The 21,806-nt window shown below is 44.6% G+C and overlaps 1 protein-coding gene across 1 annotated transcript; it reads right to left on the bottom strand.

The window, feature by feature from the left end:
* Positions 1-660: 660 nt before the first annotated feature.
* On the bottom strand, positions 661-19,320 carry LOC311308256 (B-cadherin-like). Its single transcript, XM_084437202.1, has 16 exons — positions 19,139-19,320; positions 18,421-18,532; positions 11,558-12,075; positions 10,302-10,442; positions 10,028-10,183; positions 8,587-8,731; positions 8,325-8,497; positions 8,013-8,141; positions 7,606-7,791; positions 5,606-5,850; positions 4,680-4,822; positions 3,921-4,145; positions 3,537-3,755; positions 3,190-3,320; positions 1,657-1,800; positions 661-1,531 (listed from the first exon to the last, which is right to left on the bottom strand). Exons 1-16 carry the CDS (start codon positions 19,187-19,189, stop codon positions 1,316-1,318), a joined length of 2,934 nt encoding a protein of 977 aa, XP_084293328.1. The 5' UTR covers positions 19,190-19,320; the 3' UTR covers positions 661-1,315.
* Between the last annotated feature and the right edge of the window lie 2,486 nt (positions 19,321-21,806).

Raw genomic sequence — 21,806 nt, forward strand, 5'->3', positions numbered from 1 at the left:
GTCCAGTTCCTTCTCCATATGTGCGCTATTCAGAGGCATTCAGGCTCTAGAGCTCTCAGGCCACTGGCAGCACAATGAGGAACAGCTCTATAGAGGCTCAGACTGGGGGGGGGGGGGCAGGAGCTTGGGGGGGGGGGCACTAGGGGAGTCAGATGGAGCAGTAAAGGGGAGGGAGCACAGGAGCTGGAGGGAGCAGGGCAGCACAAGGGATGGATGAATCAGGCCTAATTAATGAAGGCCGACTTGGGCGGTGAATCTGTGAACAGACTAAGCTCAGCCTCAGCCTCTCCCACCTAAAGGTAGAATGGTTAACTGTACTTTATAGTAAATCACCCAATGCCATCTAGTGTCCAAATAGGGAACTACGTCAGGTAGTGCCTCCCAGTATACCCAAGGCTATATTAGGGTTAGGGTGGCCAACCCTACTCCTGGAGAGCAGACCCCCCTGGTTAGTGTTGGAGTGAAAACCTGTAGGACCGTAGGAGGTTTAGGCACCACCATGTTGAGATGTGAGATACGCCCAGCCCCGTTGATCCCAATAAAAATGACAGGTTAGATTAATACATTTTAATGAAACGTCCATCATTGTACAATGTATATATATTTGTATAAAAACCTTAAATCATCAACATAACTACCTGCTTCTTCAGAAGTGCAGGGACAAACGAGGCATGTTCAGGCAGGGTTAAAAGTCTAACATCACAAAAGGTTTTTTTGTGGGTAACAAAAAAAAAAGTCCTGTTTATGGAACACGTTCATATCATTTATTGGGCTGGATGGTGCTTCCCCCAGACAGCAGAGGCCTGAGGCCGGATAATTTGGCATTGCCTCAACAACTACATCTACATCTTAATACAAAAACAACCTTTATGAAACGAAGCAAAATGAAGCAAAAAAACATACAGTACAAACCAAGCAATGAATGTAGCACTGGGTCAAGTCAAGTACAGCGTGGGGTTGTCTCGAGGAGAGCTCAGCTGGACACGGTCATCCAGCTGGTTAAATAAAAAAAAGAACATCCAGCTCTCCATGAGGGTAAAGGAACCATGCCTTATTCCATTTCTCCATCCCTCCCTCCAGATCTCTCCCTCCCCAGGCCTGTCTGAAGATCAGGCATTTCCCACATACAGCAGCAATAGAGGCATTGCCATGTCGGGCCTTGCAGTCTGAAGACTCGGACACAGGAAGTGATGTAGAGGAGAAGCAGGAAGAGAGTATGAATGTGTGTTCATAGCAGGTGGAGTCCTGTCTATGGCAGACAGAGTGTGTGTGTGTGTGTGTGTGTGTATGCGCGCGTGCACGCATTAGCAATAGTCTAGAGCATTTCCTCCTCGCCTCCCCCGTACATGTCGGCCAGCTTCTTGAAGCGAGGGCCCCAGTCCAGCAACACGTCGTAGTCCTGGTCGTCTCCCGAGGAGGAGGAGTTGAGAGAGGAGAGGGAGCCCGCCTCCGAGCCTCCACCCTCGTAGTCAAACACCAGCAGGGAGTCGTAGGGCGGAGCAGTGGGGTCGTTGTCCGCTGCCTTCAGGTTCTGGTGGACAGAGAGAGAAGTTTAGTTTGATACCATTTTGTTCAGATACAACAGCCAATATGGCTCCAAGCAGCTGGAGGACTACACAACAGCAGACACGCCCGGGGTTCAGAAGAGGGACTCACGTCATCGATGAAGCAGCCGATGTCCTCTGGGTTGGCAGGCCGGGGCCGGTACTGGGGGGCAGGCATGAAGGTGGGCACCACGTCATTCCGGAAGACGTCAGGGCGGTTATCCAAGCCACGGTGGAGGACGCTCAGATCATAGTCCTGCCAGCAGAGAGCCATGTTCAAGGTACACGTTAACGTGCGTGTGCGTGTGTGTGTACACCAGGGGGATATTCCAGAAAGTTGGTTCAATAAACACAGAGTATAACCCTGAAGTCTGATTTAATTTACGCCAACATCGGAAACTGAAGTTTTCGGTTACAGAAAAGCGGATTCCATCAACTCTGAAGCACAATCAACTCTGAAGCACAATGCTCTCTCTGAAGCACAATCAACTCTGCACCACCATGGCAACCGATGATAAACTCTTGGGCTTTACATTCCAGAAAGAGAGCTATTAAGTCAGTTACCACGGTCTCATCAAGCAAATGGCACTTGGTGCGGCAGATTACAAAGGCATGTTCATTGGAACAATATAAAAATACTAATTGTAGGCCATTTGTCTTTGAAGTAAATAAATAAGACCAAATTAAATGTGAATGATTTGTTTTATTTGACTGGAGGGGGCGGTAGCATCATAGGCTAAAAGTGATTCCGCAGAATGTTGTTCAGATAAATCCTAAAACTTCCCTGCATAGTATTTTATTTTACTTTTGTAGTCATTTAGGCTACCTTTTGTAGCCTACTTTTATTTCTATCTTAATTAACCTACAGTTAGTGTAATTTTGTCTAATTGTCTTTTTCCAATTGTCTTTTATGTAGCCAAGTACTTTGTACTGCATTATTATTATTATTATTATTACTACATTAGTAAGAGTGTGATGAAAATAATGATTAACTGGAATGATGGCACATCTAATTGGGGTCTCAAAATCCTCTCCCGAGTAGGATATGTAAATTAATTTGGCCTCAACATCGATTGGGTAAATGAGGAAATGTGCGACAGCAGCCTCAAACTCAAAGCAAGATTATATTAGAATCAAATTTATTACCATGCACAGTACAACTGTAGGCTGCCAGACACAGCCTGAGACGACAACGGGATGCAGTACTATAGCGATTTTTGTCATAACGATCCAATGACAATGCTTACTATCTACAATAGACTAAAATATTCCAACAAATTTAACAATTTTTGCATATTTATTTCCATTTCCTCATTTACCAAATAAATTTGCTTCTTTCCCATGTTTTTAATAATAATAAATAAAACCTGCTCGCGAGCAGGTTAGGTTCATAGAGCTAGTGACCATGGAAACTGACCCAGAGTTCAAGTTAACTCTTCCTGAAACCGATTCTAGTTTCCCGTCTTTCTCGAGTTGGAGTTACCTCTCTTTCTGGAAAACCCAGAGTTTCCCTCATCTCAGGGTTGGCAAACTCAGAATTTTCACAAACCCCACTTTCTGGACTACCCCCCAGATCGTCCTCTCCCCCTCCCTCCAGATGGTAGTTCTACATGTTGTACTCAGGGTAGAGAGTGTGAGCACGTACCTGGTCGTCCTCTCCACCCCCTTCTTCATCGTAGTAGTAAATGTTGTCTCTGACGTCGTCATCCTGCAGCAGAGGCTCCTTCTTCTCTCCTCGCCTCCTCCTCATGAACATGAGCAGAATCAGCCCCAGCACTGAGGACACACACGGTTAACACACAGTTAACACACAGTTAACACACAGTTAACACACAGTTAACACACAGTTAACACACAGTTAACACATAGTTAACACACAGCTCCATATTAAACTATATAATAAGCGTCTCAAAGAGGAGCAGGAATGCTCACACACAACCATCTTAACACAAGGTAACACATGCAGCACACTACTAAAAGTAGTTGACTCACGCAGCAGCAGCAATATGGCCCCCAGAATGCCCAGGACGCCGGGCAGTGCCACTAAGGCCTCCCTGATAAGCTGGCACTCGAAGTTCCCGCCGGTGCAGTCACACACGTGGGCCTGCAGCGTGCTGTCCTGCTCCATACCCTGGTTGTCCGACACCCTCAGCACCACGGTGTAGTATCCCTGCTCCAGAGCATTGTTCAGGGTCAGGATGATGCCCGTCTCTGAAAAACACACACAGTACTGTTTACATACCAGACCAGCTAAATGGATGGGGATTTGTTGTTATTCTCCCACCACATGACTAGAACAACCTCGAAGTTCCAGGCCCAGTTGTAGGCAGGCTCGCACATGCCTGTGTTGTGTGTAACCTCTCCCCAAGTACGTACTGCTTTCATTCATGCGGGCGGTCCAGTTGGTCTTGGACATCCCCTCCAGGCTGACGGTGTAGGGAGTGGTGAAGCCCGGCCCATCCTTGTCTGTGACGGTCAGATGCTGGGGCGTTGGCTCCTTGTTGCAGACGTCGATGGTGCGCTCCTGGATAATGGGGGCGTTGTCATTCACGTCCTCCAGCTGGATCAGCAGAGTGCCCGTTCCTGTGGCTGGAATCTCATCTGGGGGGTGAACGGATGAATTCATGAATAGATGGATGAATGAGTGAGAGTAAAATAATGGAAACTTGATAAGATTTCTAATCAATTAACAGGTGAAAAGTAATGACTCCATAGTAATGACTCGATCAATTTGGGACAGATCTGAAGTAGTACAGAAGCTAGGGCTGTCAACGTTAATGCGTTAACACTCACGATTAATCTGGAGACTAACGCATCAAAAAAATTTAAAAAAAAATTTAAACCCAACTTCCTCTCATAATTCCAAACATGAGTGTTCACCTGGCTGAATTACTTAAAGTCATGTGAAACACGGATAAATTATCTGCGCGTTTCAAATGCCTTTCACTTTCGATAAAAAAAATAAAAAAAACTTCCACATGTAAGTTTATATAAAACTGAAAGTTGTGTGCACACAGAGTAGTGCAGCAACATTTCCAATGCGTTTCTGGGTGTTAGATTAGACTAGAGCATTGTCTGTCTGTACGTCAGCTTAGCAGTGTCTAGACTCGTGCCCAGGACAGACAGCAGACCTACCGTTATCAATGGCGGCGATGAGAGCGATGTATTTTCCGTTGGTCACAAAGTGAGACTCTCGGTCCATGGGGCTCTTCACCGTGATCATGCCCGTCTCCTTTTTGACATTCAACCAGCCAGCCGGGTCATTCTGGATCTTGTACCTGGGAGAGTGTGTGTGTGGGGGGGGGGGGGGGGGGGAAGTTAGACCAGGGGGGAAACAGGGAATAGCCCCACATCAAACCTAACCGAGGGTATCTATAAGCTGTGACGATTGAATTTCTCTTAATAAGATTGTCACCAACGCACCCACCTACCTACGTCTATGTGTCCATCTATCCTCTTAGATTATTCTAGAACTATTAGAACCAGGATGATTCTAATGTTAGAGCTGTTTGAAAGCCAAGTCACCATGAGTCATACGTTCAGTTAGATTTGCGACTCAACAGTGCAACATTACCGCCTTGGAATACCCTTAATCTGCCATCAATTAGTCAACTTCTAACACTGCCTTTATTTATTGTCTGTTCAGAGCAGAAGCCCCTGGGGATTCCGCATCCATGGATTCATAAAAAAGGAACGAGTCCCACTTGTTGACATTCTTCTCATTTGACAGTTTGTACTGTACGTACCCAGACTTATTCTTGGTTGGGATGCACATTCTTCAACATTTCAAATGTGCCTGATTCTACACAATCACAAGGTATGTATGTTTGTCTTTCGTCTAGGGTGTTAGGTATGTGTGTGTATGTCTGTCTTAAGTCTAGAGTGTTAAGTGTGTGTGTGTGTCTTCAGTCTAGGGTGTATGTCTATATTCCGTCTAGTGTGTTAGGTGTGTGTGTGTGTGTGTGTGAGACAGTCTTCCGTCTAGCGTGTTAGGTATGTGTGTATGTCCATCTTCCGTCTAAGGTGTGTGTGTGTGTGTGTGTGTGTATCTTCAGTCTTACGTGATGGTCTGCTTGCGTGCCGTGTCGGGGTCTGTGGCGGTGTAAAGCACCAGTTCGGTGTTCACCGCCAGGTCCTCCTTCTTCACTATCAGCCTCTCCACAGGGTTGAAGACCGGCGCCTCGTTCACGTCCTGCACGGTTACTATCACGGTTGCTGTGGAGGTGGGCATCCGCGTGGCGAACGGGACCTCGTTGACCACATTCACCAACAGGGTGTATTTAGGGTTTTTCTCAAAGTCCAATGCCTGTAAGAAGAGACAAAAATCTGTTCAAACAAACCAGTCTGATGTGTGAGAGTTGTGTATGTACTGTAGTTTGTGAGAATGTACTGTAGTTTGTGTGAATGTACTGTAGTTTGTGTGGTGAGGAGTGTGTACAGTAGAGTGTGTGTGAGTTCGGGGGAGAGCCTGGTTTCTATCCACTGTTCAGTGCTTGGTTTCCTGTCTATCTCGCCAGTCTTTACTCGTTCCATTTCAGCTCAGTGTAGAAAAATGCACCGATAAACGCCTTACTGTGCGCGTCTAAAACGACACTTGACACCATGTATCCGTGACATGCCCACCCCGAGACAACAATAGTAGTTTCGGGGGCCCTCCGCCCCCCTTGAAAAGAATCCTAGGGGAAACGCAGTCTATTCCAGAAGAAGTTCTTGCCGCATCGCATTCGCATCATGGGTTTATGGGTGGGACAGTTTTCGGACAAGGGGATCCAGATCCGCTCAGACTGGAAACCACAACGGCAAAGTGAATAGGTATTTGAACAGAATAATCATCTGGCTTTACATTGCCGCTGTGGTTGACAAGTTTAATGGTATTTAGCGTTTAGATTAGGGCTGTCAATTTCATGCGTTAATTAGATTAATTAAGGAAACATTAATGCGTTCATAAAAATTAAGTCATATTTATCGCATTCATCGATTTCATCCACATTTCGTGGCACAGTTGCCGCATGATTGCCTGATTTAACATTGAAGCGACAAACTTAATTTGGACCTGAATGACCCCGTACGCTACGGCGTATGTCACACCTAAAAAACTTTGCCTTGAAATAAACTTGGAGGCGGATAATCAGACTTTGCTTGGCCCTCTAAACGGAAAGTTTACTTTAAAAAACACTCAGATCGGACAGTTAATAAGAGTTCACTGAGAATAGGCTCAGAATGAACAAGTCTACCTTGAAAAATGTACGAACTCCATCGCAAAGTGGATTGCGGTGGACTGGAGGCCAATTTCAACTGTAGAAGACAAGGGCTTAATGGAGGCGTTTCAAATTGCTTCATCTGATGCAGCTTACAAGCCGCCTTCAAGAGGCACCGTAGTTACAAAAATCCACCAGCTGTATGACACGGAAAAGACGACAAGAATGGAAGTAGCCTACTGGCGCAGGGCATTGCTCTGCACAATCACAAAGCCACAATAATGTAATTGGATTGAAATATCTTCATTTGGGGGCTTTTGCCAGCAGCAAATGGATATGCGATCAATTTGCGATTAATTAACTAATTACAGATCTTGTAATTATTAATTATTTTTTTAATTGTTTGACAGCCCTAGCTAGTTTAGATGTTAAGTTTTGATTTTTTTCCGTAATGATTATATCTATGTATACATATATCTATGTATTTTACTCCATCCAACTTCCATTCTGCAGTGGTAGCGCAAGTTAGCTAACGTTAGCCAACTACCCTAGCGTAATGCTAGACCATCTGCTAGCTACTGTAGGTCTAAGTCACCTTTCCTAAAATAATGTGCCTGTCATTTTGGCTATTCAGTGTATGATTGTGCTCAGAAATGCAGCTTCTTGAATTGGGTACATGCTAGCTACATCAGTATAGTAGCCTAGCAGTTGCCTTCTAGCTGGGAGAAACTGTCGTTACATACCCATCTTAGCTGATTAATATTAAGTGATAAGCTAGTTAGCCAATGCTAGAGAATTACTTTTTTGTGAGCTGTGTGGAGTGGAGTGTAGAGAGTGTGCGAGCTGAATCAAGTGTAGGCTACCTTGGCTGTGGTGATGATCCCCTCCTGCTTGTTGGCTCCGGTGGTGACGCTGAATAGTCCGTCAGGGTCTCCCGCCACGATGCTGAACACCGCCGCCCATGCAGAGGAGTGGGGCTCGTCACCGTCAGTTACCTGCATTTTCGCCACCAGAGCATCCACCTGGTTCTCTGGCACCGTCGCAGTGTACTGGGGGGAGGAGAGAGGGGAGAGGAGCAGGGGGAAGAGGAGAGGGAGAAAGGATAGAGGAGAGGAGAGAAGGAGAAAGAAGAGAGGAGGGGAGGGAGAAGAGGGGGTTTATATAGGAACCATTTAACTGGACAGTAAAACTTCAACATCCAAGTTTGTTGACCAATATCATCCCTCTCTGGTCACCCAAGCCCACAGCTCAATCTCTCCGGTACACTTACAGACTTCTGCACGAACTCCGGTGCATTGTCGTTGCTATCGCTGACCGTGATGATGACCTTCCCTCGGGTCGTCAGCCCTGTTCCCTCCATATCGGCCGCCTGGATCTCCAGCGTGTACTTGGGAAAGTTCTGGAAGACAGAAGAGGTGTGGTGTCAGAGAAGGTCACTGTGATACATGGAGAAGCTACAGGGAGGACAGTTCCAGGTTCTGGGCCCTCTTGAGCACCTGTGTTCTGATTCTGGGCTTAACCCATGTTTCTGTAACTGTGGTTGTTCTTGTGTCGTTAGCTCAGTGTCCAGACCAGCACCCACCTCTCTATCCAGGTTGGCAGCGTTGACTCTGATGCCTCCGTTCACAGGGTTGATGGTGAACATGTTGGGGCTGGGCAGTTTGGGCTCCTGGCTCGTGATTTCATAGCGGACGTCTGAGTTGGCACTGCCCGGCTCGTCTGCATCCATGGCAACCACCTTCATAATCTCAAAACCTGTAGGGTGGTGGGGGGATTATATTTACATTTGTCTCCTAGCCTGGCAATCTACCTTCAGCTACTGTACACAGATGGTGTGTGTTCACCTATAGGAGACGCCTCTGGAACGGTCCCTAGGAATGGGTCCATTGTGAAGACCGGTCTGTTGTCGTTCATGTCAATGACGTTGATGATGATGTCCATGGGTTCCTCAGAGACGCCCTGACCCTCAGCCACAGCATGGGCTGTTACCTGCAAATGCGCGCGCACACACACACGCGCACGCACACACACACACACTTAGCTAAACTACAAATTCATTTTCAGGTTAACTCAAGTTTTAAAAAATTACAGTCCAGTGTTAAACTAGAAGGGCACAGAGAGCGCAGAGCTCCGCCCCCTGATGCACATCGTCAGCATGTAGAGACATTAACGTACCGACGTCAAAAAATGATACTGGTGACATTATCACCATCACCAGATACCTGTCTGACAGGACGAACGGCAGTAATCAGTAGCCTGGAAGCCAGGCTCATCGCAGTAAAATAAAAAAGTGTTTACGATAAGAAAAAAAGTACAACAGGAGTCCGCTAGAATGAAGCAATGAGTGGTAACGAATAAACAGCCGTAAGTGCAGTTCTTTCAGAAATAGACTCAATAATAACAATTAAAGAACAAGAGTATGCACTAGCAGTTTCTCAACTAGTTTCTCAGCAGAAAAGACGTTTTCGCCATCCTTCTGACTGGATTTGGCAAAAGTTTGTGAAAACGCCTTTTTTCACATTGAGTCTGGCTTCCAGGCTAGTAATCTAGTGCTAGCTAACTCAAAGCAGACAGCTGACATTAGCCATCCTAAAATTATTTTGGTCCTACTACCCGCAAAATAGCCATCTAGCTGAATCAATCCTTCCCACAGAATGCCATCAGTAGCTAATGTTAACTAGCTAACAGTGTATCCTAGCCATGGATGTATTAAACATTGCGTACTCTTATGTGCAGTTCTGTTCTGTCAACGTTAACAAAAGTGAAAAAGAATTAGTAGAACTGTCCCCTTCTTCGGATCCACTCCAAAATGTAATGGGTTCTAAGTTGGCCCATGCTACACCCCTCCATCGAGTTTCATGAAAATCTGTGGTAGTTTTTGCCTAACAGACAGGCAGAACCACGGCAGCGAAAACATAACCCCTGAGGGTGGAGATAATTAGTGGTTGCTTTTAAGCTCTTTTGAGTTGTACAGGACATAGAGGCGGTGGGAAAAATCTATTCATATAAAAATCTTAAATCTATTCTGTGCGATTATCAATAGATTCACAAATTCCGCTTGTTTTCTTTCATAAATGTATTTTCGGATTTTGTCGTGTTTTCACAATTTTGTGCTTGGGATGTATTTAATGTGTTACTGCAGTCAAATTGTATAAATTGAAAATTTAAATTGAAAATCCTATCATAATCTAATCAAAATCGTCTTGTAATCGAATTGTGACCCTAACAGGACATGCCATATCTATGAAGTGAACCAGTAAGATGTCTCCTCTCCAGGTTTCCTACCTTGTACTTGTCCTGCTTCTCTCTGTCCAGGGGCTGCGTCACGTACAGCACGCCAGAGTTCCTATCAATTGTGAACAGTCCCTCAGGAGGCTGGTCTGCTCCTGGGCCTACGATGCTGTAGTGGACCGTCACTTCCTTATCGTTGCTTGATCGAATCTGCACACACATGCACGCACACACACGCGCAGACACACACACACACACGTCAGTCACAGAATGGCCTACACGTATGAGAATGCAGGGGCCCCAACTTCCTGAGTCTGCTCCATCTTACCTGCACCATAAGCTTGGGGAAGGGTCCTCTACTGTTCTCAGCGACATTGATGGGAGGGATGACCCAGGCCCTTTTCCTCCTCTTAAGGCCTGCAGAGGCCTTGGGGAAGAGCAGCACAGGCACTGCTGGACTCTCTGGAGACTGGGGAGACAGACAGGTATGACATCATCTACCAGCTACATCAGCTGAGAGAAAATAGCTAGCCTACATCAGACAGACAACCTCAAAAGCCAACAAGGCTTTCTTCTGTTGTTCTGCGTTGTGTATTTTTTTTGTAAGCCTTGTTAAGAGTTGCAGCACCGTCTAATTATGAACCACGATGTTAATAGCCTTCTTGTTGTGATAGTCATTGATGAAATCACCCAACACAGGATTGGAAGCGGCGACAGATGACAGATTTATTGGACAAGGATACAATCACATGGAACACTGGGATGTTTCCTTAGTCTCTCTCTCTCCCTGCTTCTCTGCTGGCTGCGGCTGTGGCGCCAAGTCAAGGCCTTAGATTCCCCGCATGATGTTATCAGCGTGCCTGCCTGCGAATCTGTCCGGCCGAGTGCCTACCGTTTCCAAATCAAAGTCTCAAGGTTTGGTTGAGACGTTAAATAGTGCTCTCTGGCCACCCCCCACGCCTAGGCCTGCCTGCGTTTAGGGCCTAGTGAAGCTAGATTGGTGGAGGAGTGACCATACAGATGTGTCGCCTGTCACCCTAACATGATATCTTAATCACCATTGGTTGTCAGTCTGGGTTGTGTCTGTTTATAGTGTCCCATAGAGATGTGTCATTAATACCCCAGAGGAGAGGCCCCCTCCTGTGGCCTAAGTGTGACCTCTTGACACCCACTACCCCAAACGGCCACAGCAGCATCAGCCGTCTCCCTCACTCTATCGACTACAAAGTGTCCACGTGAAAACAAACACATTAAATCAAATACATAGCAGTAAGACTCCGTAGATGTTATAGACATTTCTTCCTAGATTCTTCAGCCTGGGAGAACAACCAGCAACATCAGACAGAGAAGCTGATCTCTTTCTCTCAGAGGCACCAAGGTAGAAAACACATTATACATGAACACATACTATACATGACAACGCCATCAGAAATGTCTCACTTCACTGCAAAAACAAAACACTCCCATTACAATTCACCAGGAGAAGTCATTTCTCACACATCCATCAGGGGGTGGTGTTTGGCCAGTAGAGAGAGAGAGAGAGAGAGAGAGAGTGAGTGTGTGTTAGAATGAGCCTTGTCCTACCTGTGTGTGAGTGACCACCTCACTGGGCTGGTGCTCCTGGTGCTGTCCATGGTGACTGTGGCTGTGGTTCTGGTGACCATGGTGATGTCCATGGTGGCTGTGGTTCTGGTGACCATGGTGATGTCCATGGTGGCTGTGGTTCTGGTGACCATGGTGCTTCTGGTGACCATGGTGATTGTGGTTCTGGTGGTCATGGCGGTCTTGGTCCTGGTGACCATGGTGGTGTTGGTTCTGGTGACCATGGTGGTGTTGGTTCTGGTGACCAAGGTGGTGTTGGTTCTGGTGACCAAGGTGGTGTTGGTTCTGGTGAGGGTGTTGTTTCCTGCTATTCATCTGCACCCTCACAAGGACAGTCCTCTTCCTCCCCTGGGAGTCCCAGGCGTGGACAGAGAAGTCCTTGTGTCCAGAGTGGAGCGTCACCACCCTCTTCAGCTTCAGGGTGCCGTCTGGCTCCACCCTGAAGCGTGTGTCATCCGTGTCAAACAGGAACCTGGTCCGGCCCGAGCAGTCAAACCCCACTGGAACACAGACAACGGGTTGGAGATAAACAAGACTTCACACCAAGGAAATACTTCAATAGAAACATCTTTTTAAGATAAATATTTTAGCCTGGTCAACCAGTTAGATCTCACTAGTTCACATTCTGTTTTACTTCAAGGATCAGTTTGGTATCCCTTTATTCACCAGTGTGTGGCCCTATAGTTTTTTTTAATTAACAGATCAATCAGCATCTTCTTACAAACTATGGGGTCCAGGGCAAACATGATTGACAAACCACGGCGAGCAGACATATGGATGTTTGTTTTGACTGATCCAATCATCTGATTAAAAGTTTAATAAAGTCCCTAGGCTCAAATAGTTGCAATCAATGAGAGGCCAGGAATAAGTTAAACGAAATGTGAGCACAGTGGTCAGTCTGGTTTATTAGGCTGCAAATCATTGTCATGTATAAGTAAAACAAGAGTAGTCATTCCAAAACTAGGTAAAAAAATAAATAAAAATAGGTTAGCTACTTCCATAGAGACAGAACAGAGCACATGGCTGCCTCCCCTGTAGGAATAGAGGATAAATGTGTCTAACAGTCTCTGATACAAAAGCCAAAAGGACATGCACATCCAAGTCTTTTTTTTTTTTTAAACACATTTTAGTGTTCATTAAAAAGAAAATTGAAAACTCTGCATAGTGTCTACTAGTCTCAGAGCCAGGGCCCTACAGAGCCTCCGCCATTTAACAGGGCAGGTAAACAGGAAGTATAAGGTGTAGTATGCAGTGATTTCCTGTTAGACTTTTTTGATATGTTGGTAGATATTTTGAAAAAAATCTACCAACAAAATTCCTGCCACTCCCTTCAGGCCTCCCTCCAAAACCACTCCTCGAAACTGGAGGAAAACAAGTGACGCTAGGCAGGTACAGTAGTTAGGTTCACACGTCAGTAAGCCATCCAATCGTTTCAAGTTGGCAACTCAAAATGATTGGATGCACTTATTACAGTGCTGCGACTTCCAAATTATAGGCTTGTTTCATTTTAGTGTCAGAGCACTTCATTTATTGATTGCTGTTGGGATGGAATGTTAATGAGAATTGCAAAAAATATAACAAAAAGCCAAATCGCATACTGTGCCTTAAAATAATGTATGGATATATGGACTAGAGAGCTTTTCTACACAACTGGCAACATCAAATCTCTCTGTTTATCCCAACAGGACTGGTCTGACAGAGCATCCCAGTCTGCAGTCCTGAGGTTGTAGACTACAAGCATGCTAGGGACAGGCCAGACAGACTGCAGGCCAGGTAGAGACAGGCTAGCTAGACTGCAGGCCAGGTAGAGACAGGCTAGCTAGACTGCAGGCCAGGTAGAGACAGGCTAGCTAGACTGCAGGCCAGGTAGAGACAGGCTAGCTAGACTGCAGGCCAGGTAGAGACAGGCTAGCTAGTAGCTAGACTGCAGACCAGGCAGAGACGAGATGTAGAGGCCTATGATAGCCTCCTTGGTAGAGACAGGCCAGGGAGACTACAGACCAGGAAGAGGCAGGCTCGGGTGTCAGGTTACACCCACCCCCTCCTCCCAGGCAGCCAGCAGAGCAGAGCTACCTGCCTCTATACACAGACTCGAAGTCTCAGGCACCCAGGTGTGACACATGGTTTTGCTGCCTCCCTTGTGCCTCAGACCACAGGCTCACAAAATACCCCAGTGCTTTCCTTTCAGAGGGGTATTCCAGGAAGCGGGTTTAAATAAACCTAGCTTAAACCTTGAAGCCTGAGTTCATTTAACCAGAAAATTGATCTCAAGCTTTTCCGGTTCCACATCAGCTGATACAGGTTTCCGTTATCAAGTTACCGAAAGTCCGATTCATCATGTCGCTAGCCATGCGCCTCCACGTTCCTTTTAAAAAGACTGATATCGAACCTTGAACACGTGAATCAACAGCCAATTATGAAGTGAGAAAGAGAAAAAAAAAAGTATAATATGGAGCATAAAGCCATTTTAGAATCAAATGTAGACAAAAAACACATTTTAACCCTAAAATTAAACCCTTGGTTTGTTACGTTGCTGAGATACGGTTCTAGTAGATTAGTAGCCTAGGAAATGATAGACACTGCAGAAATTGTTGCAATAGAAATGGATGCGCCTTCCTCAAAAAATAGACTTTATTGTGGTGCTAAACCAAAATTGTGAACATCAAAAAGGACATCAAAGATGCATGGTAGCACTCACCAATAAAAGATACATGGACAGATCCTCTATTTCACCGGTTTATTTTTGGCGTCAATGGAACATGCTAACGTTTCAGCCAGAGGCCTTCCTCAGAGCATGAATGAGCTTGGAATCAGATGGCACAAGTAATGATCCACAATGATTTAATTCACCTGAGGCTCGTAGATGGGGCAAGTCACATGACACATATCAGCAGGATCAAGTAGACCAATACAAAACAAAGTTAAATGGTTACATTCCTTTGTTACATTTCTAATCTACATTTCAGCACTTCATTTAAATCATGATGAATACTGTTGAGAAGAACATTAAGGTATGTTGAGATGGAAATTACTACTACTACTGATACAGACAACCTGTAGTAACTAAGAGCAACCCTAGAGGGCCAAATGAAATCCAGGATTACAGTCCCAATGGTAACCTAATTAGAGTGGCCAGCAACAAGCCCTATTGCTGAACCTGCATACAGTATGGTAACATCAGAGATTAAGCAACATAAGGTTTTGTGCATTTAGAGGAAACATTTCAAGCTATAGTCATCATTTAAACCAGCTGGAGCCATTGTATTCAATGTATAGATCCAAAACATTTCTCTCAGAGAGAGCAGTTTTGTAATGTTTCCACCTCTGGATGGGGTGGTCACATGCTCTAGTCCGACGAAGCGTAAAGATGCTGGAGAACCATGGTTGCCTTCATGATAATGTTTGGCCATTGCATAGTCCATGTTTCCTGTGCGTATTGCAGTTTTGTGTTCAGAGATCCGTTGTTTTAGACAGCGTTTTGTTTGGCCCACATACGCTTTTCCGCACGGGCAGGTTAGTTTATACACCACAGAGGTTACAGTTAATGATCTGTTTTATGAAAAACTTTTTTCCAGTATGTGGGTGTGTGAAAAACTTTACATTAGTTGTATTGTTGCATTGATTGCATCTGCCACATCTGTAGTTGCCCCTTATTGCAGGCCAAGGACTTTGTGTTGAGGGCTTTGGTTGAAATGTGTGAACAACATGATCCTTGATGGTAGGTGCTCTCCGAAAAGTTTTGGCCAGTTCCCCAAGTGTAGCTTCAGCTTGCAAAACGTGGCAGTGTTTAGTGATGATATTGCGCAACTGTTGGTGACAATGGTTGAACTCTGTAATTCAATGTATAGATCCAAATCAGTTTTGCAATGTTTCCACCTCTGGATGGGGTGGTCACATGCTCTGGTCCGACAAAGCGTAAAGATGCTGGAGAACCATGGTTGCCTTCATGATAATGTTTTGCCATTGCATGTCCTTTATGACACTGCAGAAATTGTTTGTGTAGATATTCATTGAATTGCAGTAACGGGTTATTTTGTGAATGGATTACATCATTCTTTCAGTGCGTGCTGTAATTCTTTCTCCAAGATCTACCAGGTTTGGAAGGGGCAGGCCATGATTGACAAGAATCTGACTGGTTGTAATTCTGACCTTATCCTTAGGTCTGGTTGAGCTGAAACTAACGTGGTACGGAGCAGGTTAGTCGTGCAAGCTCTGTTGCTGGTTTGGTTTCTGAGCTGGCTCAGATATCAAGCAGAGAGGGAGAGATTAGTGTTATTATGACTAGATGTCTGTACAGGGTGAACTGCAAGATTAACAGTCCTCAAGGCTGCCTGAAGACAAGACAAACTTGAAAACGAAAATTCTGACTTGACAAGTTCCCCCTCAACAATGACACCTGCTCCAGGGAGAAGTGAAACCAAACTAGAATAGCCGCCACGCAGCCCGTCAGGCAGACAGGCCTCAACCCCACCAGCGGGCCGAATGGGAAAGCACCAAACTCCCTGCATCATGAGACACAGCTGCATGAAGGAGTGGTTGATCAGATGGTTCAACTTCTGGGAAGCATAAGGAGGGTTGGGCTGCCATGTTTGATGAGCAACAATACCTGATCTGGTGCAGTCATGCTGTGTCAGCTTGAAACACACTCTTGATCAACACTAGGCCTACTGTACGCAGCATTTTCCTATGAACTTCACCAGAAAACCTCACCTTCACCATCAGAAAACACAGCTGCGGTTTCAAAACAACCAGCAGCAGATCAAGGGTGTATTCCAGAAAGCGGGTTCCACAAAATCTGAGTCTAACCCTGAAGTCTGACTTAATTTACCCTGAGATTGGAAACTCTTGAGTTTTCAGTTCAAGAAAAGTGGATCCCGGCTGATTCAAGTCAGCTCAATCAACTCTCAACAGGTACAGCTTGAGTGAAGCGCATGCATGAGGACTATAACAAACCATCATCAGTAGAGCTCCGGCTATTTTGTTTTACTTATTGTAGGCATATTCATTCATAGGCTACCTTTTGGAGCCTCCTTAGGTGTAGCCCAATTTTGGTAAAATTGTATAGCCTAATCTTGTCTATTTGTCTTTATATGTATCACATTGTTTGAAAGTTGCTAGCCTACATCCTAAATTACAAAAAAGGTAGGCCTAATGTTCGATTAGATGAACTGGGAATGATGGCACATCTAATTGAGGTCTCAAAATCATCTCCCGAGTAGCCTAATCTAAGCAAATTAATTCAGCCTGAACTTTGATCAGGTAGGCTAAATGAGGAAATGTGCGACTCAGCACGATATTAGATTGGAATCACATGTATTGCCATTGCAGAGTCTGAGTAGGACTAGCCTGGGAAAACTAATGCAGTTATGAGATGTGGTAGTATAGAGATTTTGGGGAAATGCGTGTCATAACGATCCAATGACAAACCTTTGCATCTGCATTAATCTAAGATATTCCAACAGATTGACCAATTTTTACATGCTTATATTCTTTCCCATGTTTTTTCCCTGCTTTTTCCCATGTTGCATATCACCACTGGTTTGTTACATAAAACCTGTCAGCAAACAGGTTAGGTTCACAGAGTGAGTTAACATGGTAACCGACCCACACTTTGTTAACCATTTCTGGAACTGGTTTGAGTTGCCTTTCTTTCTGGAACAGAAAATGGCAAATGGACTGCACTTATATAGCGCTTTTATCCAAAGCACTTTACAATGGCCTCTCATTCACCCATTCACACACACATTCACACACCAATGGTGGCAGCTGCCATGCAAGGCGCTAGCCTGCTCATTGGGAGCAATTTGGGGTTCAGTGTCTTCCCCAAGGACACTTCGACATATGGACAGGAGGAGAAGGGATTCGAACCACCAACCCTACGATCATCGGACGACCCACTCTACCACTGAGCCACAGCCACCCAGAGTTTCCCTCATTTTAGGGCTAGCAAACTCAGAATTTTCACTAAACCCGCTTTTTGGAATACCCCACAGGAATATTAGTGAGAAAGAAAAAAAACAGTATTACTGCTTAACAAGTCAAGTGGTTTTAGTTGTGATTCTACAGGTTCAAAGGGTGACCATAAGTCATTCCAGCAGTGCTTCCAAGAGGCAGATCAGTCCCTATCCTGGTCAGATCGCAGGGCCTGCACCAACACGCCCTGTAGACTCACTCAGCCCGTCTGTCTCACTGCTGATGATCACAAAAACTAGTGAATGTCACAATATTCAACCATACTGTTGCAAAATACTTTATCAGGTCAGATCCAATACTTTTATCTGAGGTAGGGTCATTACTGATGATTCAGAACTAGCCACATAAGGAAGGGTCATAATGATAATTAATATAAAAATTAATATAAAAACTATTCTGAGTACATAATCCTGAGGCCATCCATAGTGCAGAGTCCTGGGATTAGCCATCCTACCTAGCTCCTGGACAGATCCAGATCAAGGCTCCTCTTATGTTGGTGTCTAATGGGGCATTCTACATGGTCTCCTGGCCAGCTGCACTGCTACAAAGAGTCTCCAGCCTTATCAGAGGGAGGTTAGTTACAGGAGGGCTCTGGGACAGGAGGCACCCATTCACCAGAGGATGATGGAACACTTTGCACAGTTACCAAACACACAGGACTGGTTGTGCTTCATAAAGCGTAGTGGAACATCTCACAGGTTCACAGTACCGGTTTACTCATACATTTTACTGTAAAATCTCTCCAGAAGACATGTTTGCTATACATTGTAAGGAAATGTGGAAGGACGATGGTCCTTTTTCACAGCATTTTAGAATTAAAGAGATAACGATCAGGTGTTAGACATTGTTAATAACAGACAGCAGGCCCTTACCTTTGCCCAGCACCTGTCCCATGTGGAGCCGCATTCTCTCTACTTTGAAAATCAACAGGTCTGCCTCGAAACCAGGACATGTTGGCTCCTCCAATGACCCTGGAGCGAGAGTCTAACAGACAAGAACATACAAAAAGTTAAGACAAAAATGATTAAATATTCTGTTATTTATGATTAGGTAACACTATTGCGGAAAAAACAAAAGGGCAATTACTGTAATGAAATCAAAAAGACCCCAAAAAGTCGATTGAGATTCAACTTTATCACCAGCAGGAAATACCCTTTTAACAAATAGATTACCGATACTGACCTAAAGGGTTTAAAGTCGCATTACCAAATTCATTGAGTAGCTATACCACCTAAAAACGGATCGGGTTGGTCAATCAGTGATATCAATCCTCCATTATCTCTTGTTCCCCAACACTTACTGTGAGCTTGATGACTAGCCTACACACCCAGTGTCCTTCCTGTTCTGAGGTATGTGGGTTTTTTCATAAAATCCATCAATGTGTTTGATAACCAATCAAACTGAACACCAACATATAAGCAATTCTTTGACTTAAATGAACCTAGAGTATAGGACCCAAATTAATCACTTCGACAAAAACAGTTCACATAGGCTATTATTTGACCTGAAACTAAGCAGCTCGAACGGGGAGGGAAATGAAAATCGCAGGTAACAGAGCGTTTGCTCTCACGAAAGTCATACAAGTCTTACCTGGAGAAAAATGATTAATACTCCTAACTTCATGAACCCAACGGTCCCCATCTGATATATTCCTCGCGGTAAGTCAGTCGTAGCAAAGGTTTTACGCGAATAAAAGTATCCCTCAATAGTCGTTCGTTTCGGTCGGATCCAATGTCTCCAAAAGCGGTCTTTCGGTAACTGCAACTAAATTAACGAAATAGGCTTCAGCAGGCAGGTAGCCCGTGACGTGTGCGCGCTGTGAGGTGGCCTCGCCCATCCGCTGCCTCCAAGTATGGGCATGCAGCTCCGCACCTAGACAGGCAGGTAACACACGAGGGCTAGTCATCATCGATACAGTTCACAAATTGACAGAAACCAACGGGCTCCAATCGAGAGTAAAGTTTTGATGAACATAACAGGCGAGAGTTCAGGATCCAAACAGTTCATAGATTATATTCAAATGGCTTACCAATAAGTTAAACATAATAGATACAGATATTACTTTCTTGTGATAAAACCTAGACATACCATGAACCAAAGTGACGTGGTATTCCTCAGGATCACATTTCCTCGGTGTGTCTGAAAGACAAAGCACTCCTGCTAATACAGAGTAGGCTACAAGCCATCAACTACCACTCCACTGGCCTCAAAGGACCCATTCAGATGACTTTGCTGCATGATCATAGAACTCTGCTCTACATAGCCACAGCCTGGTGACCAAGTCAGCGGTTCACTGGAAATAGGAATTTGCATCACTTCTCTTTGGCTGAACTCTAGCCTAATCATTTCTGTATTTACAGTTGTTTTTATGTTCAGCCTAAGTGATAGGTGTTGATAATAAGAATTGAGTTGAAATGCAGGCTATCCACCTTAAGTTTTATTGATCAGAGTCAGGAGTCCCATTCATTTCATTTGAATGTAGCTTGAACCATGTGACAGAAGTTGGACAAAGATCGGGCCTGTTATTGGCTTTGAATGGTTGTAATGAAGCCTTTTTTTCTTTTTTTTCTTTTTTACAACAGAAAACACATCACAGAAATATACAAAAACAAACAACACGCCTACAACACAAAACACACCACACAGAAATAACACACACACTGTACGTAAGTAGACCATTATGAATAACGATAGAGATAGGTTTCATTTGCGGTGGTAATGCCTATCAATAAATAATGTATCAGGAAGAGAGAAACACAGGAACAGAAAGACCAACAAAACAGAGAGAGGACGATGAGGGTGGTGAGACAGAGAGGCACAGACTGGGGCCATAGAAAGAGGGAGTGTCTCAATCCCCCAGGCCTCACATGCACACCATGCATGAACAAGCTGTATGACTGAACTGAACCACTACCAGAGGGCTTGGCTTGATTTAGGCTAGTTAGGGATAAAGTGCATAGAGGGTTACAAAAGTAAGGCCAGGACAAGTATAGCAAGTTAACTAGTTATTCTGTCATCTCCATCCGGTCTCAATGTCGGTGACTTAATTTTACAGGGAGTAACATATTGTGGATTATGAGTTTAAAAGGTCACAGATTGCATAGTGCTTGAATGCTGACTCAAGAAGATTGAGTCATTCTGAGAAAGCATTAGCATCTGCCAGCTATAGGGGAAACTGTATGTTAGACCTGCAAACAGAAGTAGATGCCTTGTAAATTCATTAGATCCAACCACGTTGTTTGTAGACGTTACGTTACACAACGAGAATGGAAACAATGATAAATGCACAACTAATAAGTTTGGTTGGCAGGATAGCTAGCCAGCTATAACTAGCCCTCGCGGTTAGTGGTTGATAGCTACTGCTAACCGTTAGTTGACCCATCTCTGCTGTGGTAACGTTAGTTGGCTGACTGGCTGTTAGCTAGTTGAGTGGGACAATAAAACACAACAAATATGCAATATTTACGGCTCACCATCAACTCTTGGAGAACTTTAGAGTCTGCTAAAGTCGTTATTTTGGGAAACTTGCGGAACTGAGCGGACGGCAATGAAGAGCGCGCGCTAACTGGGACAGTGACGAGCAACTGGGCTCCAGGCTGTCTACAGCTGAGCAAATGTCCACTCTATTATCTCCTCACACTAAAGTGATGTTAGAAAAAGAGGAAATGGGAAATGTGATTTAATTGTCCTCACTTGCAAGCCTTTGATGGAGGAGTTATAAGATTTCCATGGTCACTTGAAGTGGGAAATTTTTAGGGCAATGTAATGTTATCAGATCTTCCTCTCCAGAGAAGGGTCTCTCTGAGTCTGAATTGACTAGTTGACAATGGTCACATTTGTGTGTGAATGGATATGTGACAAAGATGAACCGTGAAAGACAAATTATAATGGGTATGGCCAAATCAGAGAACTGACTAATCACATGCTTGACTTCGTGACCCGGCAGATAGATAGGATATTGTTTCATGTGTATGTGGAGTAGCCTAGCCTGTAGGCTATTTTAAAACTTAGGCCTAGCCTATACTTTTTCATAATTATACTCCTCTGTATTGTGCTTTAGCCTATAGCCTACAGAATTTGGAGGCCTACAAATGTGTTAATAACAGATCTCACCCTAGTTTACCCTAGCTGTATCAGTTCTGTCCTATGCCTATCCATCTGTGATAAGGCTGCATTATATCCAGTGTGTGAAACTTCTGTCTCCCAGTGGCCATGTCCTTGTGTTAGACTACTATATCTCAGCCTCCACAGTAGGACA

The sequence above is a fragment of the Borostomias antarcticus genome (genome assembly GCF_949987555.1).
Source record: "Borostomias antarcticus genome assembly, chromosome: 4".
Classification (NCBI taxonomy): Eukaryota; Metazoa; Chordata; class Actinopteri; order Stomiiformes; family Stomiidae; genus Borostomias; species Borostomias antarcticus.